Source organism: Embiotoca jacksoni, unplaced genomic scaffold, assembly GCF_022577435.1.
Source record: "Embiotoca jacksoni isolate LCO1_2020_lvr unplaced genomic scaffold, fEmbJac1.0.p SCAF_27, whole genome shotgun sequence".
Lineage (NCBI taxonomy): Eukaryota > Metazoa > Chordata > Actinopteri > Embiotocidae > Embiotoca > Embiotoca jacksoni.
In genome coordinates, this window is record NW_027185378.1 from 5509852 (window position 1) to 5531567 (window position 21716).

Here is a 21716-nt window from a genome sequence, read left to right on the forward strand (position 1 = left end):
TGTCTCAGAGGACGAGTAGCGTCTCTAAACAACTTCCCACCAGAGGAAACGAGGACAAACATATGAGTTGGGCTAAGACATTCCAGCTTTTCACAACGGATGATAGGAAATGGATGATGTTAAAAAAAAAAAACCTATTTACTGATGAATTCCTGTTAGAGGTTTGTGTCAGCAACAGAGTGGTGGATGTCAGAAGATGGACAGAGAATGATATCGCATCTTTTTAAAAAATTTTTTTACAGTTTATAGACACTCCACCCTTACACTCCATTCGTCAGAGATATTCTCTACCCTCAGTCCATTACACAGAGCCCATGACTTACCCCCACAGTCACCTGACGACAAAACAACAAAAGAATGAAAAGGAAAAACATTCCTGAGGTGACAAAATGCTGTTTGGAACTTGGCCAGATCATGCAGGGATAACACGGGTCATCAGGTTTGAACAAACTGGTTGACTCCATGCAGCTCAAGTGCTGCTGTAATTTACTTATTAAGATGATGTCATAATTTGTAACGGAAATGGAAATAGAAATATCCTCACTAGTATGCATTCTTTAGATTGACTTGAAAACCAGGGATGTTTAGAAAAAGCTCAAAAGGTAGTTTAAAAAAAAGAATAAAGATTACAAAAGAAAATCAACCGTCTAAAATTGAAAAAAAAAAAAATGCATTTTCCCTTCTCACACTGGCATATTTTAAATTAAGGAGTATATTTAATAGAATAACGTAAAATGCTCAGTGGCGGAACATCCTCCAAAGGTAGAGGTCATGTTAGCAACAATAACTTTATATAATACATATAATACATTAAGTGTCTCTGACTGTCCTTACAATCAAGGATATTTTGCCATTACTTGCCTCTAAAAGAATACAAATGCTGCCCTCATGTGGCCACAGATGTTAAGTCAATAATCCAGAAAATAGTGAACCCAGTTATCTCCTGAATAAGACATTATTATAAATTCTGGTGTATCCTTTTCTCTGCTCATTATTCTGCATGGTTTGTTCTTACACGGGTTACTCAGGGCTTCGGTGTTGTTGCCTCGTTGGCTATATTGAGCAGCAAATTGGATTTGCACTGAGGTTGATCTAGAGAGAAGCCACAGGTTGCCTGGAGAGTTTACCAGGTCATCGACCGGAGGTGTTAAGTGAGAAAGCCTCTCTCTCAAACATTCACACAAACAAGTGAGCCAGTTGGCTTTAAAGGCACAGCAGGCTTTTTTGTGTGTCCAACATACAGGAGAGTCAGCAGCAGAGAGCGCAGCACTGGAAATTCTGGAGAAAAGTTCCTGTCAAATAATCTATCACATTGATTTTCCATCAGCTGTTTTTGGAATAAACTGTAGTTCGTGAAGAACTGGGTCAAGCGTTGCATAAAAAGCAACTTACACTATTTCTGCACGGGCAAAGAAAAGAAAACCCCCGGCAGGACCTGTAAAAAAAAAAATGCAGCTAAATATATAAATATTCTGCACTGGTATGCAAAAAAAGGTTCAGTTATGTTTTGCAAAATGCTAAAGTGCAGCACATACATGCAACATCTGCACACAGGCATCGACATCTTGGAGTAGGCAGAGGTTGCAAAGAATGACATCACTGAAACTGGATGCCTCACTTATACCAATTATACCTAACATGCTCTCCCCCCTCACATCTCTCTGTCTCCGTCTCTCCGGCAAAGTTTCTTGAAAAGGTCTGCTTGTTGGTGCGCTGTCTCGAAGCTGCAGTGGCTGCAACTATTTCGAGGATCCAGAGTGTTTACATGTTCAGTAAAAATAATTATCCATTTGTTCTAAGATTGTAATATGCCACAGTACATTACACATAGTAAAAATCAATCCAGAGGCATCTCAAAAGAAAAAAAAAAATGTGTCCATGTTCAGTACATCAGTGGATCTTTGAGATGTGTATAAAAGTTGGTCTTTAGTAAAGATGGTTAAATAATAAATCAAATCAAATTATAACACTATATTTAATGTATATAATGCATAACACTTTAATAATGTTAACTATAACCTAGCATGGCAAATTGCAATGGTGGAAAGTAACACAAGTGCACTTGTACATTACTTTATATATGGACAACTTTTAACACACACAAGATATATAAGACACTTAAAATTAGCTCCACCCAGCCTGACAACAACAGGAAAAGGCTTGTTCCAGATTCAGCCATCAACAATAACCTTGTAATAGAGCATAATTGTAAAGCACCACATATACAGTTTTCCTCCATTGAGTAATTAGATATTTCACATTATGCTGATGGTTTTATTTTGTAATTCAGGACTTCTGCTTGTAATCACGCGTCTCTGCACGTGGATCTGAACACTGTATAAACTATAGTTTGAAGAGACACTAAAGTAGCTTGAGTGACATGCTTGAATGTCACCTCGTCAAAAGTAAGACTTGACAGATACAACTCACTGGTTATAGAACCAGATGTTCACAGCATTCATTTGAAGTTGTCATAGCAGGTAAAGGACAAGTGTAAACTATTTAACTAATTCATGATACCTTTCATTTCCATGTATGTGCCCCAGGGAGACATGAAATGAAACTCATTTATGTGATTGATGACCTTGCGTTTCTTGTCCTGTGACATGTCAGGAGACAATGTCTGCTGGAAGGAAATAACAGTTGACTGACTAAAATCAACTGTAAGACAAGTGGAGATAATAAAAACACAGCAACATCTGAAAGTAAGAAAATTGCGTTAAAGTTGAGTTGCAAGAGTTGCAAAATTTCAAACTATTTGTTATGAGAGTTTTATTGTTGATAAATGATTACTCAGACATGAAAAGAGGAAGAAAACCGACAAGGTAGTACGGCTTTAACTTCCAGCCCTCCTCCCCGAGAGAAAATGATGACATCACCCGGCGGTGCAGCCAATCAGAGAGCAGTAACGCTCAGGCCGGAGGAGAAGTGTGTGTTCGTGTAACTGGTGCGTGCAATTGCTTGTGTGTATGTGTACGAGTGTGCGTGTGTGTGCGTGTCTGAATGCGACCAAGTTGATATTATTTTTTTTTTATTTTTTTTCTTCCCCCCCCCCCCCCAACATCTTTCAATGAAGCTCCGGGTAGGAGTGCGACGGTGAGCGAGCCTCCGGAGGAAAAGAACCACGACCCGAGGCAACAAACGGAGACGCTCAATGAACTCGAAAATAACAAGTTTGCTCCGCGCAGCCTTTGAAAACAAGCCGCATCTACGCAGTTTAACGCTTTTCTTTTTCTTTTTCTTTTTTTTTTTTTTTTTTTTTTTTTTTGGTCGACACTCGTTAACTTGGAGCGACGAGTGTGCAGCTGCTCGCAGTGTTGTTGTTGTTTTGTATGTGGTTGGCAAAGGTTTAAAGTCAAGTGTGCCTTTTTTTTTTTTTTTTTTTTTTTTTGTGTGTTAAAAGTCGCCAGTAGTTCGCTGATGAAGTCGTAGTAAGTGTCGAGACAGCGATACGAACGGAGCTCATTGTAGGGGATAAGCCATAAGCTACTTCAGAAAACATGCTCAAGACCCTGACGAAGAAGCTCAGACGACATTCGCTCAACGAGATTCATCCTTTCCAACTGAAGGTAAGTTTGGACTGAGTTGACTTCTCTTTTCACACAGGCTGTTAAAAACACAGGTTTGTAGCTGTACACTGCTCAAAACACACAGTCCAGAAGTGTGTGTGTGTGTGTGTGTGTGTGTGTGTGTGTGTGTGTGTGCGCGCAGCGTGGCTTTACTTTTGTCTTGTGACTTGCCAGTCGACTACGCAGTTTAAACATTATGAGTACTCACTTGTGGTGAGTTCATTAACACTCTTTACACACACACACACACACACACACACACACACACACACACACAGCAGCAGCAGCCCAAACATACTGCACAGCCTTTCTGGAAGTATTCAAGCTGTGATGTTTAAGCAAGCCTTGTTTGGAGCTGTTCTCGGCCTCTGAGCACCTCAACACCATTCATTACCACGTTAGAAGGAATTTACTCTTCTCACGGCTCGCAGGATGTTACCAGATGTTTACACGTGACATGTCAAGGGATTCTTCCACTCACAGATGGACACTCATTAACTCCAGAGCTGTGGCTTGTAAAGTCCCCCCCCCCCCAAAAAAAATGGTGTTCACACTCAGTATGGCCACAGTCCTCTGTGTAAAAAAAACAAACACAACAACAACAAAAAAAGGAGAGGATGATCTGTTTGAGTGCCACATTTGTACCTGTGAAACGCATCCACAGCCTTTTATCTTCCAGAGAGAAAACAGCTCCATGTTTCCTGGTGGAAACAGCTCTGTGTGTGGTGGGGAAGAAGGGGAATAAGCTCGTTCAAATGTACACAAAGATTTCAAAAACATTCCAGTAAAAAAACAACAACAACAACCTTTTTTTGGTCGCCAGCTATAATTGTCCCGACGGACGCGTTGCATCTTTACCCTCCCGATTTCCCACAGCAGAATCCGTGCGATTGTCCCCGCCCGCTCAGTTAGCATTGTGCCTCTTTTCGGCGGGTGGAAAGGGGTGAATGGTATCCTGCACGGGTCACTAACTTGCTCCAATCCACAGCACTATTGTGCATCAACCAACTGTATAGTCGCATGGCAGCCATTTTGTGCCAAAGTGCTCCTGTCCCGTGGTGGACAAAGGGGGAAAGTGTGCCATCCCCATTGTCTACTTTTTGTTGTTGTTGTTGTTGTTTGTGTTTACTGCTCAGTGGTAGAATCCTCTCTGCTGAAAGTGGTCAGCGGGGATGGGAACAGCGAGCGGCGACGAGGCCCGTTGTTCTCCGCCCCGGGCTGCCCGGGATCTCTCGAGGGCCACGACGGCGACCCGACGCAGCTCTAAAACTGTTGAAGAGGAAGTCCCGCTGGAAAGCGAACCCGTATGGGACAGGAGAATTAGGAAAAGCCAGGAGGAAACCTGCTCCACGCCTTTGTGTCCGTGAGGTAGAACGGATTGGGGGAAAAGTGTCAGCCCGCACGAACCGGCGAATGACCTTTTGACTGGACGACGTTTAAAGGACAATTACGGTTTATTACAAACTTGTTTTCATGGTTTTGACCAAAAGTTGCTGTTATTAGGAACGGTGACGTCGTACTCACCCTGTCAGTTACTGAGATGCAGGAACACATCATCACTTAAGAGAAGTCAGGAAGTCTGTAAACAGGGTCGTTCAAGGGGCTACGCGGTGTGTTTAGTAGTGCTTTTTTATCGCCTGACTGTTTTCCAAGTCTGGCGCTGATGTTAATATTTTGGCAGTTTAACATTTTTTTTTACAGCAAATAATAAACTTTCATAACATTAACGCGGCAAACTGTGTAACAGTGACACTCTTTTCTATCATTTCTTGAGCCCGTTTTGACGTTGGTGTGATGCAGTTTCTGGTTATTTACCAATATATGTGCAATAGGCCGATAGTGGTCGACGATAAGGGATAAAAGATTGTTTTGGACAAACTCCTTTCCCACAGTTTATAATGCAGGATTTCACTTCAAAGTGTGTCCTCTGTAAATGAGATCATTGTAATGCACCCGTCAGGGACTTCAGAAGGTTTCCTTCAGAGCCGGAGGACACATTTTGCAACTGTTTTTCAGACTCCGTTCTACTTCTCACGGCAGCTCGTCTCGGTCAAATCGTTGGTGTAGCACTTTTAAGATAAGCCAGCAGCGTTTAGTGAAAGCTTGCGACGTGACGCGGTGCTGGACTTTCATTCCGCTGCATGTCTGATTACTCGCAAGTTGTTATGGTTTCAAGTAATAACGGCAAAATATGCTCGGATCGCTTTGTATTTTTGGCGGTCTGGTGCGAACCTCCCATTTCAGCCCATATTTCCATTCTCGCGGATCGTCGACATTCATTAGTTTGAGTGATCTCAATAAAAGCAGAATTCGGATTCTGATTTGATTTGACGTCGTCCGGCTTTTCCGCGGCGCCGTACGTCATACTGGAGTCGCAGCGGTCGGTCAGCGTCACCGGCAGATTGAGGGCAGCGAGTGCAATTTTTTTTTCCAAACGGAAGAAGATCTTCCGCTGATCGAGACCGCTCGGCGGCTTCGTTGCGGGGAAGATCCGGTGGAGCGTGAGGGACGGAGAATCAACCACCTCTTGACCCTGTGTGGTGTGTTTTTATGGAAAGGGGAATGGAGTGTGACAGTGTCCATGACAGTGTGGAAGGACAGAGCAAAGCTGATATGTGTGTGAACTGGGTTGTGTGTGTGTGTGTGTGTGTGTGTGTGTGTGTGTGTGTGTGTGTGTACACTGTGACATTGCCATTGATCCAGCTTAGCAAGCTGCTCAGCGATGCAAGGGACTGACAAGGATTTCATTCAACTGTTCTTGACACACAACTCTTTGTCCGTCTTTGCATGTGTGCACAAAAGCAGTTTTTATACTTTATTCATGCAGTCTCACTTTCACGTGACTTATTTGTCCGAGCTGCCTGAACGACATCGAGCAGCGAGCAGTTGCTGGTCTTAATAGGTACTCGTGCTGAGACTATAATATGAATAAAGGAACGCGTGAATAATAAAAAAAAAACGTTGGCACCACAGCGTGTAAAATCACAGGTCCGTGTAAATATGCAGCTTTAAATGTTCCATGTTGAGCAAAATGTTTAAATTGATATCAACCTGCCAATTATATGAGCCAGCATGTCATTTCCCTGCGTTGTCTGTAAAATGCCGTGCTTGCATATCGTGTCGCAGCTGACATCCTTCAATGCGCGCATCATTTTGGATTACTCCACTGTTCTTCAGTCACGGCTCTAAATGGACTTCTTAAGTATTCTAAAAGTTTGTGCGGTGCTTTGGCTGACGTGAGCTTCTCAAGTGCACTGCAGCCATCTTTTTGAATGTCATTGCAGAAGTGTTTCGAGCGCCATGGAAACGGCAGCGGAGAATTTGAAGTGTCTCCCCCCTCCCTTTCCCCCCCCCCCCCCCCACACACACACACCTGTTGTTGTTGTTAGCTTCACCAGTTTTCCCCTGCGAGTGCAACGCCAACGACTTAACGGGCGCGTGGGAAAGGTCCCAACTGTTGGCGGTCCCGGTCGAGCAGCTGATCTCGTGGCGTCGGTCCGCGCGAAACGCTCCGACTGACGCGTGTTGAGGCTCGGGCGCACGGCTGCGATGTTTCACTCGTCCGCTTCACGGGTTCATGTGATCCCGAGCAAATTGCGGCCCGCCCCGTGCTGCTTTCATACGCTCGGTGTGCTCTGACGAGGCCGAAAGCAGCTCCGTTGCTTCTCGTCAGAGCAGTGGCGTCGTACCGCTGCTCGTCATCCACTTCTGCAAGAGTAGTATCAATACTTATCCGTGAGGATGATGGCATAAAGTGGCCTGCACAGGTTGGGAGTGGTGCAGTGCAGGCTCAACCACGGCATGAATACAAGAGCTGAAAAAAAAGAAACCTAACTGGAGGAAATATATTTCCTTAAAAGCATCGAGCGGTGCTGCTTTCAAGATACTTGTCTTGTGATGGTGGTGTTCAGACTACAGGTCAAATATTGGAGAACTGCTGATTTTACCTTTTGTTTTAATCAGTAATAATGCGTTTTATGACAAAACCTGCACGAAAACAGGTTTTTATTTCCATTTTGTGGAACAGCACGGATGGTGCTGCAGTAGAGTATGATGGTGAAACCTTGCTGCACCTTTTCTGAACCGTGAACTGAAAGTCAGTTACGTAGAGTTCAGTGTTTTTGTACCGGCGATGCCGATGCAGCTACCATAACAGATATGGTTCACTGAAAAACACATGAAAAGATTTCCTGTTTTCTCTCTCTCTCTCTCTCTCTCACACACACACACACACACACACACACACACACACACACACACACACACACACACTGCATGATGCACAGATGCCATTTGTACCAATAATTCTGATATCAGATAACTGCCACACAGCAAGTTTCTACTGTAGAAAACTCATGCTTGACAGAAGGTGTAAAACACCCCTGAGAGAGAAACTTATTCAAATACTTGCACGTGTTGTCAGTCTTTGCTTCACACTCCCAGATAAGATTTGCATGTTTTTTTTTTTTCTTTTTTTTTTATGGTTTATTGATGTGAAGCCATTTTGCATAAGTCGTAATTTCTCTGAAACTGTACCAGCTCTTTTGTGTGGTGGTTAGACGCGGAGGTCACAGAAAGGGCTGTCGAGCAAGGCGTGGGACGGTTCCCTCGGCTGCGTGTACGATGAAGGCGAGAGTTAAAGCAGTAAAGAGTCTGGCGCACTTAAATATTAAGACATCGTCCTGCAGCCCACGCGTGCGTTTTCTGATCCGTTGACGAGAGCGTCCGATGGCGATCCCTCGTTGGAGCGGTGGGGAGGTGAGGAGAAAGGGCCAAGTCGTTCACCGTCGGCTTCTATTTGCATTTTCTTGTTGGACACGCAGTCGCTGCTCCGTTGAGAAGCCGCTGACGCCGCGGCGAGTCGCGGAGGAAAAAGGAGCGATCGCTGCGCCGATCTCGCCGGGCGCCAAACACCGATTTTAAACGTCTCGGTTTAAACGCGCGTCTCCTCCGAGCGCGATTAGGACGCGAGGTTCACGAGCCACCAGCGTCACTTCATCCTCGGCATCCGTTCGCGGTAAGTTTTAATAGGATTTCAGCCGTTTGGCGGATGCTGCCCAACAATAATCCACTGTAGTGCACGCTGCAGCCGAAGCCCCGAGCCAAACTCTTGTCAAAATACATATCCCTCTCGCGGTTATTCTTCCGTGTAAATTTCCTCCAGAGTTTCAGAAGTGATGCCGTTTAACTCGAGACTCCTCCGGGGTTTTTTTTTTGGTCTTGCGTACTGAGCTCTGGGCCTCTTCATTGAGAATATTTCCCATATCCCTCCTGTACCATTGAAAAAGCAAGACGGCTCCTCAGGCCTTATCAAAGTGTCTTTTCTGTCTGGAAACGTTCCCTTTGTTGACATGTTGAGATTTAGACTACTATGCTGGAACACAACACCGTTTCCAATATTATATTATAAAAACAACTTGCGTTGAGCTTATTTTTTTTTTTCATCCAGTAGATCTGCTTTTTGTTTCCTGTGATGTGACTCATTGGGCCATTTCATGTCATAAGTATGCCAACTTTTCATCTTTTCATTCTTAGTTCAATATCATAAAGCTACAGTCGATACTATGCTGAAAGCTCCTTGACATTACATGTGTCGGGCTTGATCAGATGTAAAGTTCACTCTAAGTCCATTTAGGACTCTACATCGAGTTACAGACTTTTTGATGATAGAAAGTGTTTCTAGATTAAAAAAAAAAAAAAAAAAAAATACAAACAGATTTGTGAAGTGAATGTTTGACGTGGCGCAGCACACCGTGGTGTAGCTCGGCGATTTCACCCAGAACAACGTCAAACTGTGAAGCTATACTTTGCAATTTCTACATAATATGAATTCAATACTGTCTTTTCCTTATTAGGCCTTGAAGCGCTCTGGCTCCTTTCACTCTTTTTGAAGAGCCTCAGCGCGAACTGTGTGTGTGTGTGTGTGTGTGTGTGTGTGTGTGTGTGTGTGTGTGTGTGTGTGTGTGTGTGTGTGTGTGTCTGTGTGTCTGTGTGTGTGTGTGTGTGTGTGTATATCACAGAGTAGAAGGGAGGACACTGTATGTTTGTGTGGATGTATGTGTGTAAGCATACACACACACACACACACACACACCACACACCACACACACAAGCACAGATGGCAGCTGCTCAGCGAAGCCTGGGAGTGGTAATTACTGAGTGTGAGGCGCATTACTTAACTCTTAGCGTTGCAGTCTGCAGGGTTTCTGCATTGTTGTTGCTGCTTTAGAGGAGGAATTGATTTTAAAGAGACAGGCTGCTTTAGTTTGCGTGAACTTTGACAATGCCGTGACTCAACTTTGTGCATGTCTTTTGGGCTCATCGGTGTTGTCGAAATTTACTGCGCAGTATTTAGATGAACTTCAGATTTTTGTCTTCTCTGTCGGAGGCACATCGTAAATCATGTCTATGTTGCTGATTCGTGGTCTGTTTTGTGTCAAAATAAGAAAACATTGTTCACAACTCGTAATAAGAAATAATGAGATTGTTTTACTTAATTATTCATTATTTGAACTTTGGGTAAATCTGTGTTCAGATGCTCGCGATAAACTAGAAGCCCTAATTGGGTCATCTTTGGAGCTCCTTACTTGTGTATGAGTGAGTATTTTAGCGGCTCTTTGCAACTGATCTTCTAAAAACATTCACAAGTTGACCAAATCAATTTTGACTTAAAAAAAAAAGAGAAGAAGAATGAGGATAAATAATGACCAGAGCAGGATATGTAATTGCTTAATTTACCATGTATGTGAATCTTTTCTCCAGATTTCTTACCATGGCAGCGCGGACGGAGGAGAGAGTGATGACTCAGAAGGGGAGAACCAGGAGCTTGCACAGATTGATAGAGGTGCGTGCCTGCCGCCGGCCAAATAAATGTGACGTAAATAGATGCTAATCCCCCTCGATCGCTTAATGATTCGTACACATTTCAATTAGATGTTTTAGTTTGCAGATGATGTGCCCGTAGATAAGAGCATTGGCACTCTTTTTGAACCCGTGTCTCCACCGTCTCCTGATTGTCATCAACTCTTCCAGAGAGACGGCGAAATTGTGCCCTCACCCCCGTTGGCCACCAGCCAGCAGCACAACCAAGGTCCCCTCTCCCCGGCCCGGTTACGACGCCTCCGCCTCCTCTTAGATGCCAATCTGGATCGTCACTCTTCCGAGGAAGAGCTCGAGCGAATCAGCTGCGGCGATAACCGGAAGTGGGTGACCGCGCTCCCCCCAGCGCCACGGCGACCACCACAGCAGCCCCTCCAGCGACGAGGAGGTGCGCGACCTGTGTGGCTGCAGGTCGCCGGCCGCCTCCGTCAGGCCGCCGGTCGAGCCCGGCGCTCGTCTGGCCGCCTCCCCCAGCCCCGTACTCTTCAGCTCCAGCCCACCACGTAGCCTCAAGCCGCCCCCCATGCGATTTCAGCTCCAGGTGGTACAGCCAGTTGCACGGCCCATCATCCTGACCCACTTTGACCAGTCAGCACCTTACAGAAAGTATCGGCACAGCTACGGCGGGGAGCCGGGGAGACCCAGTTTGGACTTGGAGAAGATGCAACAGGTCAGTAAATCCGAGCTCCACCTAAATATCAAGAACACCGACATTTGCTCTGAGTGTCAGCCGGATGACATATCAGACAACGTAACGGGAAGAAAAGCCCTGATATTTATCGAGCACGTTAACACTGATATAACCCCCCCTGTTGTGAGAGGTTTAGAAATAGCTGCTGTTTGTTCTATCCAACACTTTCAAGCAGGGGTGTAATAAACACTGCGGCGTGTAGGCGCTTCGAGCTTAGCTTTCGACATCTAGCCTACACCTTTACGTCATTAATTTATGATTACATAACACTGGTTACATATTATTAATTAAACAAAATCACAATGGTAGAAAAAGCGTTGAGATGTTTTACTTGTAAGTAAAAGTGGCGGTGAAAAGAAAAGGCAATTAGAAGCACAAATTATACAGAAAATGAACATTTAAGATGGGTACCATTACTAAAATGTACTTAAACAATACAAAAAAAAATATATATATATACAGAAAAACTGCTGTTACTATGCTATTACACTCTCCTATTATGGGATTGCTGTTACAAATTATTGTGTAAATAGCATTTTAATGTTGCAAATGGTTGAAGTGGATTACATAATATTTTGTAAACTTTTTATTTTTGAAATCTAAATACATATAGAGGAGTGAGAAGTACAATCTTTCAATATGAATTTAAGTGGAGTAAAAGTATAAAGTGGCATAAAAGGGAAATACTTTTTCCTTAAATACTTTGGTATGTGTGCATTCACAAGAGCCCTCTCTGTAGCAACTGATACATCAGTTATCAATTATTGTTACCGACAATCATTGTGACACTAATTATCTTTCAGTCGGATGTTTAACTTGGAGAACATCATGAATCTGAGTAACAGAACAAAGGAACATGTATTTTATTACATTATGTCACAAGGTCATCTGGTGATGTCTTCTTTGTGGCCAGATTCATTTTCTTTCCCCAGATACTTGAAAATACTCGCATGCTGTCTTTTCCTGTCTGAATGACCATTTTAACCATGAGCTGAAGTGTTTGTTTCTGAATTAATTTAATATTTAACTCGCCATCGCAGCAATAAGTGCACTCCACTGGAAATGTTGTAACCAAACAGCAGATGAGCCTTGGACTACCCCCCCTGATCAAATCAAACAGCGAGCTCGGGTCGAGGATTTGGTCCAAAAATACAATGATGACCACCCTCCAAACACACACACACACACACGCACGCACACACACACACACACACACACACACACACGGCCACACAAAATGTGCACGCTCACACAAGCAAACAAAGTCTTCCCTTTCCATAGCCGGACGCTTGCCACCACGGTGGTCTGGCTGGAGAAGGATGAAGGAGAGGGAGGCACGGACGGCAGATGTCCGCCCTCGTTTCTCACAAAGGCTGGTGGGCGAGGGGAAACGTTGGATGGGTGGAGGCAGAAGGAGAGGATTAAATAAACAACAGAAAAACGACAGCCACTAATGAGTCATGGAGAAGCTGGTCCACTAATCATTAAAATCCAATAGACTTGTTGGCCCACACCGTGTATAGGAAAGGGGGTGTGTGTGTGTGTGTGCGTGCATCACAGTATACATGTTGGTGTGTGTGTGTGTGTGTGTGTGTGTGTGTGTGTGTGTGTGTGTGTGTGTGTTTGCAGAGAGAAACTGCAGGTTTCAGGGGTCCATATGTCCGTGGGGTTTTTAGAGGGAAAGAACAGATGATGAGAGACAGCGGGCAGCAACGAGAGGGGTGATCAGAAAAAAAACGAGGACGAGTGCGTGGTTTGGGTCGGCATCTTTCAGCCTGCCTGTCTGTTTGTGTCTGCATGTGTACATCCTCCTGTCTGTGAGTATGTTTCTGTATCAGAGTGAGTGTGTGTGTGTGTGTGTGCGCGCACACTCAGTCAAGTGGAATGGGAGGTGCTGCAGGGAATACAAAAGGGGGCCTACAGAGGTAGCCAGCAGACGCAGCTAAAGTCTCCCGTTAACCCTTTAGCTGGACAGCATCTCGTCACAAAGTCTGCCTCAACTTCTCCACCGGAAGCACGGCAGTTCTTTTACGTAGTTTGAACTAAAGACGGAAGGACGGCTGACCTCGTTTTCTTTGAAAAAAACAACAACAACAACAACCCCGTATTCAGCGGAATCACGTGCGATGTGTGTGTGGAAGGTGGAGGAGGAGGAGCGCACGACTAAAACCTAACCCGACATTTTCAATTCCAAATAGATTCATTTTAGAGCATCGGTTTAATTTGACAAGGAAGGAACGGAGAGCAATATCTTTATATTACCCAAATAAATTCATATTCGCCTCAGAGAACTCTTAATATTGGGTGTCGAAACAATTTGAAAGTCAATTTATCAACCCGAGACGGTCTAAGGCCAGTGAGTGCCATGGATGGCTACCATGCTGCAGTTAGACCAGCAGCAGACATATTTATTTGTGTCATGCTTTTCTTAAAGGGAGGGTTACAGGGTCAGTGAGTTGTTTTCTTTTCGTCTCTGATAATCCCTAATGCTTGTTAATCCAGGTCCAATTGCTCAGATGTGGCTTTGCCAGTGTTTGCTAGTCTTATTGTTATGTCAGGGCAACAGGTTGAGTGGCAGCTGCAGGCCATTTGAGAAATATGTCACATGTTGCCAATCTACAAAATGTAATAAAATGACACGCTCAGATGTCCACGGAAGTATTTTTATAGGGTGTTGCCTGTTTTTGAAGGTCGCCTTACTTCCAACCAATTCCCAAGCATAACCTACTATTCATTTCAATATAGTATTAAAAGCAGCGGGATGAAGACGTTCTGATGCTTCACGTTAAACGTCGTGCTTTTATTTTCAGCGATGCCTCTTCAAAATAAGAGTGCAGTAGTGTACGACTGCATTAAGAGGTGCAGGTAAAACCAGCTGCTGTGTTGGAGGTTTAGCTGTCAAGACATAAACGGTGGCGAAACCTCTTTTATTCAGCAGAAGTTATCGAAACAATGACAGACTAAAATGTTAAATGTCCAACCAGCATTGACAAAATCTTATCAAATCCTTTTTGTGTTCTTTGGAATAACAGTCGGCCAAAAACAGTTAGCCGACTGGCAAGTTGCGACCTGCTGGACTTTGTGTGTGTGTGTGTGTGTGTGTGTGTGTGTGTGTGTGTGTGTGTGTGTGTGTGCGTGCGTGCAGTCGAAGATGGAGGGTGGTGTGGTGGGCCGAGCGGTTCCGCTTGACTCACAGCGGTGGATGTGTAGGATCAAATGAGAGTATAACAAAGTGATCTCATTTTGAACATTGAGTGAGACCTTGTAGGTTGACTGGACCTTTTCAGTCGAGCGGATCAAACACGTGGCCTCCAAAATAAAACCGATCTCTTTGAGCTTTTTCTTTTCTTTTCTTTTCTTTTTCTGTTGAGGAAGTCGAAATACGCACAAAGTTTTTCGAAAACTCTCGCTCGAGCAGCTTTCGCACCCAAATGGTTCGCCGTGGCACCGATGCAGAAACAAGATGAGGGCTGGCAGGAGGTGAGCACGAGGGCAAGTGCACACGGACTCCCTTCCCACGTCACAACAGCAGGAGTCCTGCGTTTCCATTCTCTCCTGCTCCCTTCCCCCTTGGAAGCTACCTCCCCCGACTGGAGACAATTCGATGATTGTGTGGTCCCTCCGCCCCCGCTGTTTTCTGGAGAACGGCGGAGTTGCGCGGACATGGAGGGGAGCGGGAGACAGGATATTGCATAAGCTTCATGGACCAACTGTTTAGTTTAGTGAGGCGGCTGGAGTCGCCTCGCTCCCTCGACCGTCCCGATTCAACGCGAGTCCACCGGCAGCGCGCGCCCCCGGTCGTCGCTTTCGACGTAAAGGCGACTGTTCGAGGGGCTTCGCTTCATTCAGCAATACGCTCGAATAGAAATATTATTCTCGCGCGCGTAAAGCCTGGGGGGGGGGGAAACAAAAACAAAAACAAACAAAAACGTTCCACAAACAATTGAACACAATGTGTTTTGTCGTGCAGGGTTTACACGACCACAAGTTTGTTTTACAGGACGAGTTGCATAAGAAGAGGGATTGAGCCAGTTTCGGGGTCGTCACTCAGAAGCTGCAGCAGAGTTGGTAAAGTCGAGGGAAAGGAACTTGTTTTTTTCTCCTCTGTAGCTGTCACCGTGTGTTCTTCTTCTCCACAGAAAATGCTGCTGAAAAAGAACTGCGGAGGGAAAACGCGCACTATAAAGATTCGGGTGAGTTCACGTCCATTCAACGCACCTTCCCACACAAATGAACACACGGCGGTTTTGTCAGGATGAAGTGCGCGGCGGCCGGGTTCTGTTCAAACCATCCTGTTGACGTTTGTCGTGAGTAGAAATTGTACTTGCAAGTGGTATTAACATGAATATAAACATGCACACTTCCCCTCCCGCTCTGTTCGGCACCGGCAGATGTTTACGTGCCGAGCGGTGTCGGCGTGAGGTCATCGGAGCCGCTGGACCGATAGACAGCAACTGCACGCTGACGTTTGAACACATTCAATCAGAAAATCTTGATTTATCGTTTCTTCCACGCTGTATTCAGCATTATCAAGAAGAATTCATGCTCAGAACATTATAGTGGCTTATAAAGGATACCACCGCCAGCGTGGGTTAGTATTTGCGAAACCCAATGCCTTCAGCTCCCCCCGGCTTCACCAGGACTTTGAAATCTTAAACCCAGCTTTCGACCAAACATTTTCGCGATGAGATGAAACTTTTGTCGTTTCAGAACAAACGCTGGTAAAAGTGGCAGCAGCGTGCGAACGCCCGTAGTTGATGTTTTTTTTTAAAATTTTTGCTCGTTCGAGGAGATGCCAGCTTCTCTTAAACGACACAACCGATCCGGACAAAGACGGGAGACGTTGCCTAAACAGGGGAGATCTCCTGTCTAAGAGATTCACGGCATAGATTTGCATAAGCGAATGGAAGGCCATTCTGCTGAAGCACCCGCGGGAGTCTCCCACTTCTGGAGCCTCGTCTTTTTTAGTTTTTTTTTTAAAGTTTTTACCGTTTCATTGCTACCCACAAATGCAAATTTAAAAAAAAAACGTGAAAAGCCAGCAGTTCAGGCAGCAGTACAGAGAGTCTCTGTGGAGATGTCACGTCGTCCCGGTCTGAACTGGCTCTTCTGTGTCCATTTTAATGCTGGGTGAATCCCCCCCACCCCCCACCCCCCCTCCTCCTCTCCTCCCTATTATTTTCTCTGTCCTTGTTATCTCTGTCAAGTACATAAATAAAATCTGAAGAGCAAAAGAGTCTAAAAACACACACACACACACACACACACACACACACACACACACACACACACACACACACACACACACACACACACTTGCACACTGGAGCCGTTTTCTTTTATGCAGACTGATAACAGGCCGTCCAGATCGGGGTGTCCATTACAGCCGTGATGAGGTTGCAAGGTTGCTCTCTCTCTCTCTCTCCCTCCCTCCCCCCCCCCACCCCCGGTGAACAGCCCGAGCCCGCCGTGTCGCCCAAGCACCTTGATCTCCATCCAACCGCACACTGGGACGGCATCTGGCTGCGGCGTTTGTTCCCATGCCCCGCTCGCTCCGGAGACGCGACGGAGACGCCTGGAAAGAAAAAAAAAAGAAAAAAAAGAAAAAGATCCCATCGCACCGTCGGGATTCTTTTCACAAACAAAAACACCGAGCCGAAGAACCGCAGTCGTACTTGGGCGTAAAGAAGCGAGATGAAACGTGCGCTCTTTTTTTTTTCTTTTCTTTTTAAGTTGGTTTGATCTCTTGATCTCACTCAACAACCTTTAATAGCCCCGGTTTTCCAGGAGTCCCATTAGTGATCACACACAGAGAACTTTTCACTCCCCTTCATAAACACGAAGGTATTTTCCCAACATCGCGTTCCCGGCTGATCTTTCTGCAAAGCCATTTGTCCGACTACCGCGATCCTGCTTCACTACGGCGCTGTAGCTGCGTTACAGGCTGCTTTCTGCTGGTGGCGGCTGAAGGCGGCACGCTGGAGAGTCTCCTCGGCTTTTTCTTTCCTTTTTTTTTTTTTTTTTTTGGCACCGAGCGGAGCTCTCCAGAAGGATGCGCAGTGTGGTGAGAAAAGTGACGTTATTATCACGTTGCGTGGGACAGTGTCAGTGGAACCTTATCACACACTTGTTTATGTACACGCACACGCACACGCACACACACACGCACACACACGCACACGCACACCGACTGCAACAAGCGTCGAGTTTACATCCATCCTCCATATATGCGCGGAGGGATGCATGAGGAGTACAAATGTGTGAAAAAATAAAGCCCCGAGGATGATCTTTCAGTGGTTGAGGAAGAAGAAGTGAGTGGCGATGAGCGGCTGGAGCCGAGGAGGAGGAAGAGGAGTTGGTGTGTGTGTGTGTGTGTGTGTGTGTGTGTGTGTGTGTGTGTGTGTGTGTGTGTGTGTGTGTGTACACGGTTCCCTTGTGGTGTATTTCCAGGGATGGAGTCATTTTCCATTTATAGCCTGGCCGGCTGCTATCATGCTTAGCTCCAGTGATACATAGAGATATTGCTCATTATCCGGTGTTCTCGCTGGTGGAGTCGGTGGCGTTGTTGTGCCCGTCAGTGACGTCTGTGGGCGCCGAGTTTGTTCCTCTTAATAGCTTTTTTTCCTTCTTCTTCTTGAAGTGAGTACACAGAGTCTTTGGAGTGACGAGGAGCCATTCGGAGGCTTGTGTTGACTCTCTCCGGCCTTTTGTGTCGCTCCGTACAACCCCGTTCTCCCATTCTCCCTCCCTCTCCCTCTCCCAGATCTCCTCTCTGCTGCTACCTCGTTCCTTCCATCTCTCTTTGCCTCTTTTATCCGTCTGCTCTCCGTTTTCCTGGCCGGGATCCAGAAGAGACACTGGATCCGGATGGGGGCCCCAGCCCGGAGACTGGATTCAAGCATTCAATCATGGGAGTTGTTAGAGGGGTTGAAGAGGTCGACGGTGGTGGTGCTGGTGTGTGTGTGTGTGTGTGTGTGTGTGTGTGTGTGTGTACACGGTTTTTAAAGGGGTGGGGTCATGTGGAAGCAGCAGGAAAAACATGACTTTGGCCACTGTTGCTGCTGCCGAGGCCTCCCCCTTCCCCTCTCCCCCTTCCCCCCTCCTCCCCCGCACCTCCTCCAGGGGTTGGAGGTGAATAGGAGCGTATTGATGAGAGCCTCCCAGGCTTTAAGCAGGCAAGAGTGATGGCGTCTGGTTTCAGCCACCGTAAAGAATGGGCGGAAAGGAGTGCGAAGATTGATTGAGGTGAAGGGAAAACGGTGTAGATATGAACAGAGTGGAGGGGGGGGTGGGGGGGGGGGCTCCTAAATTATAGAAAAATGCGTTGCATGCCTCTTCTGGTTTTGAGGAAAGTAAACTTCACCGCCGCCTGTAAGTGTGGAAAGTCCGAGAACAGATAAATGCTCACGGACCATTTTTCTCTCCGAGTTGGATTAAAAGTTCTCGTCTGTGTGTTTAGTATGAGGCAACCTCCCACGTCAGCGCGGAGTAAAGACTGCAGCCGGCGTGTTAGTGAACTTTAGAGGACAGATTGCGCACCACAGTTCAGCCTCTCGGTTTCCACACCGGCCGCGGTGACCCGAAAGGCGAGAGAGGTCGCGCGACCGACACACACAGCGCGAGTTAGCGCTTATCTCCCAGCGTGCCCGCCGTCGACTCGCCGCGATTGGCTGCGCGTTCGGCGACGGGTCAGTCGAGAACATTTCGCCACTGTTGACAAGAGCTCGGCGCTTTCCGTCCTCTTGACGGTTCGTCCGGGAGCCGCGAGCGGCGCCGGGGAGGGAGCGTTCTGCGCGGCGTATTTGAAAGGCGTTCTCTGACGTGCTTTCGTCATCCATTAACTGGAAGGGTTCTGCCCTGAATGTGTTTACGCGTCGAAGGAGAAGTCGGTTCCGAGCGTACGGGTGATTGAACTCGGCCTTCCCTCCCGCTGCTGTCGGTGTCTGGATTTGCGCTCAGTTTGACCCTTCGGGGGGTCCTAAATGTCCGTCCTCCTGCAGATGCGAGTCTCAGTGAGGATTGTTACCGTGTACTCGGGAGCACATCCTGATCTATGACTCCCCCCCCCCTCCCCCCCCCCCCTCCGCCCCCAACAACAGTTGGACGGACTCTCAGCCACCATATGGAGAACATCTTACCACCGTTCACATCTATCAAGGTTTATCAGAACTTGTTCTTCGTGTGTGTGTGTTGGTTTTTTTTTGTGCCTGTTTACTTGAACGTCGGCGCGTGAGACGGCTCTCGGCGGTTGCCCGGGAACCGTCGCCGAGTTACCGTGGCTCGATCGTCAGCGCCGAGTCCCCCGAAGACGTTGGGTTGAAGCACCTGCGGCGTCGCGCGCGCTGCGCTGCGCTGCGCTGCGCTCTCCCCGGGATTCCTCCCTCGTACGCGCTGATGTCACCGGGTACTTTGTCTCGGCGGAATCAGGCCGTCACCGGGACGCACCGACCCTCACCTCCTCGCCGCGGCGTGAATACAACAACCGTCCACGGAAACACGCTCCCCCGGTTTTCTCAGCGGATGTCGGTTAAAAGCAGAAGCAGGGAATCTGCCTCGGTGCGCCTTGTCACGCGCACACACACACACACACACACACACACACACACACACACACACACACCCACACCCCTCCCTCCCCCTCAGTAGGCTCTGGAGAAAGTGCTGCCTCGCTGCCAAATCCAACAAAGTCATTTCCTGTCGTTTCCTGTGGGGAGGAAAATGACCCGGGCTAATTTTAGACAGACGGCTTTGGAGAGCTCCAACGTAGAAAAGCGAGGTTGTGCTCGGATGCCTGTGCGAGTGGAAAAGCATGTATGTCACTGAACCTGCAGCGGGAATGAAAAAAACAACAAAAAAAAAACAATAAAATAAAAAAAAAACAACAACAACAAAAAAAAAACCCCGAGTGTGAATGTTTTAATGAGGTGCAGTCAGATTGATTTTCGGTCGCTCCTCTCTACGACATTTCGCTGCGGCAAGAAAATTTCGACATCGCAGTCGTGCGAGCGTAACCGTAGTAACTGGAGCAGCAGTGGCGCAGCGAGAGTAAGACGGCAGGTAATCCTCGCCGTTTCTATCGGATGACGCTCAAAGGCCGGATTAACCCAAACACCTCCATCTCGCAGCTCCATGAACACCCGTCTCTCTCTCTCTCTCTCTCTGTCTCTCTGTGTCCTCAGACCCTGACCGGCGGCCGTCCTCCACCCAGGTACACCTACGACCCCTCCATCTTCGCCTTCCGCTCCTTGAGCACGGTGCCCCCCCCGCAGCCCCCCGACCCCGTCCGAGGAGCCCCCCTGCTCCTAAGGGAAAATTCACCGCCGCCTCTCCGCCACCTCCGCCAGATAATCCTCCGCCCCTCTCTTCATTCCCGGACGGCTGCTTTTCCGCGGCCTCTGCAGCGAGACCAAGGAGTGACTGTTCTGAAACCGACCGCTGAGAAGAAAAAACAAAATAAATGTAAAAAAAAAGACGTTCTGTTTGATGGTCGAACTATTGCGCACTCAGGTAAACCCTCACCCCGTCACTTTGATCGTTGCTCTCCGCGTGAAATCCACTTGGAGGACAACACGGCCCGACGCAACATTTCTTAAAAGGAAGCATCAGGTATTACATATGTACAGCTGCGTCTGAAAAGATCCCGAGAAGGAAAGGACGGAGAAAGCTTGGAAACACGGGCCGCGGGCCGGAGGCGACACGCGAGGACCAGACCGGCCATCCTGAGACCCGAATGTAGTTTTAGGTTTCGGATCCATACTCAAGGGGAAAAATAATGCATGCGAGACAATCAAATGGCTCCGGGGTTTCTTCCTTTTTGATGCGATTACTGGACACAAAAATGTAAAGCGAGCAAGGTTCTCGGTAACTTCCTGTACTAAACACGGCGAGCTGAGTCACCTGATCCCTTGCGATCGTGGAGATGGAACGCAGGCGGTGGTCGCGTTGGTCTGTCCGAGCGACTGCTTTCTTTTGAATGTGTTGTTGAATACGCAGGTCACGCAAAGGTCGGGCTGTAACAAACGTGTATGACTGTAGTTGAATAGTTGACCTTTGACCTTTGCCGATGTGTGTTGTTTCTTAACGAATATGTCACTCGTAGTCCGGGTCCAAGTAAAGTACTTGTATCCTCTTTCCTCGCATGAGTTCCGCTGTTGTGCAGAAAGAGCGATATGTGGAAATAAGAAAGTATGACGATAGTTTGCTGCACATTTGGCGAGTGTAAACGGTGCTGTGTTCCGCATAGCCTACTTGTAGTGTGCCATTTTTTTTTTTTTTTTTCCAATATTGTACCTCATTACTTTCTAGGTAGAAGAGGACCGCTGGTAGAAGTACGAGCTCCCAGTGTTTCTTAAGATCTCTTAATGCCTTGAAATGACATTCCTGTTGTGACAAACCAGACTTGAGGTAGTTCTCAGCCCTTTGAAATCAGCTGATTAAACACGATGTCACCACTGTAACCAAGATGTCTCCGAAGCGAATGTGACATTGTGACATGTTTTCGCCCCTTGTTGCACAAAAATGAATCAATAAACGCCCTGTGGCCTCTTGTTATGGATGCGATTTTTTTTATTTTTTAT

General features: G+C 46.8%; 1 protein-coding gene across 2 annotated transcripts; it reads left to right on the forward strand.

Annotated features, from left to right (window-relative positions):
- Positions 1-2941: 2941 nt before the first annotated feature.
- On the forward strand, positions 2942-21694 carry LOC138205185 (uncharacterized). 2 transcript variants are annotated; one of them, XM_069160946.1, is made up of 5 exons: positions 2942-3569; positions 10332-10413; positions 10602-11118; positions 15279-15332; positions 20319-21694. In XM_069160946.1, the coding sequence occupies exons 3-5, from the start codon at positions 10972-10974 to the stop codon at positions 20730-20732; spliced, it is 615 nt and encodes a 204-aa protein (XP_069017047.1). In that variant the 5' UTR covers positions 2942-3569; positions 10332-10413; positions 10602-10971; the 3' UTR covers positions 20733-21694. The 2 variants fall into 2 exon arrangements, with proteins under 2 accessions (XP_069017047.1, XP_069017048.1); XM_069160947.1 differs by lacking the exon at positions 2942-3569 and adding an exon at positions 10146-10166.
- Positions 21695-21716: the final 22 nt, after the last annotated feature.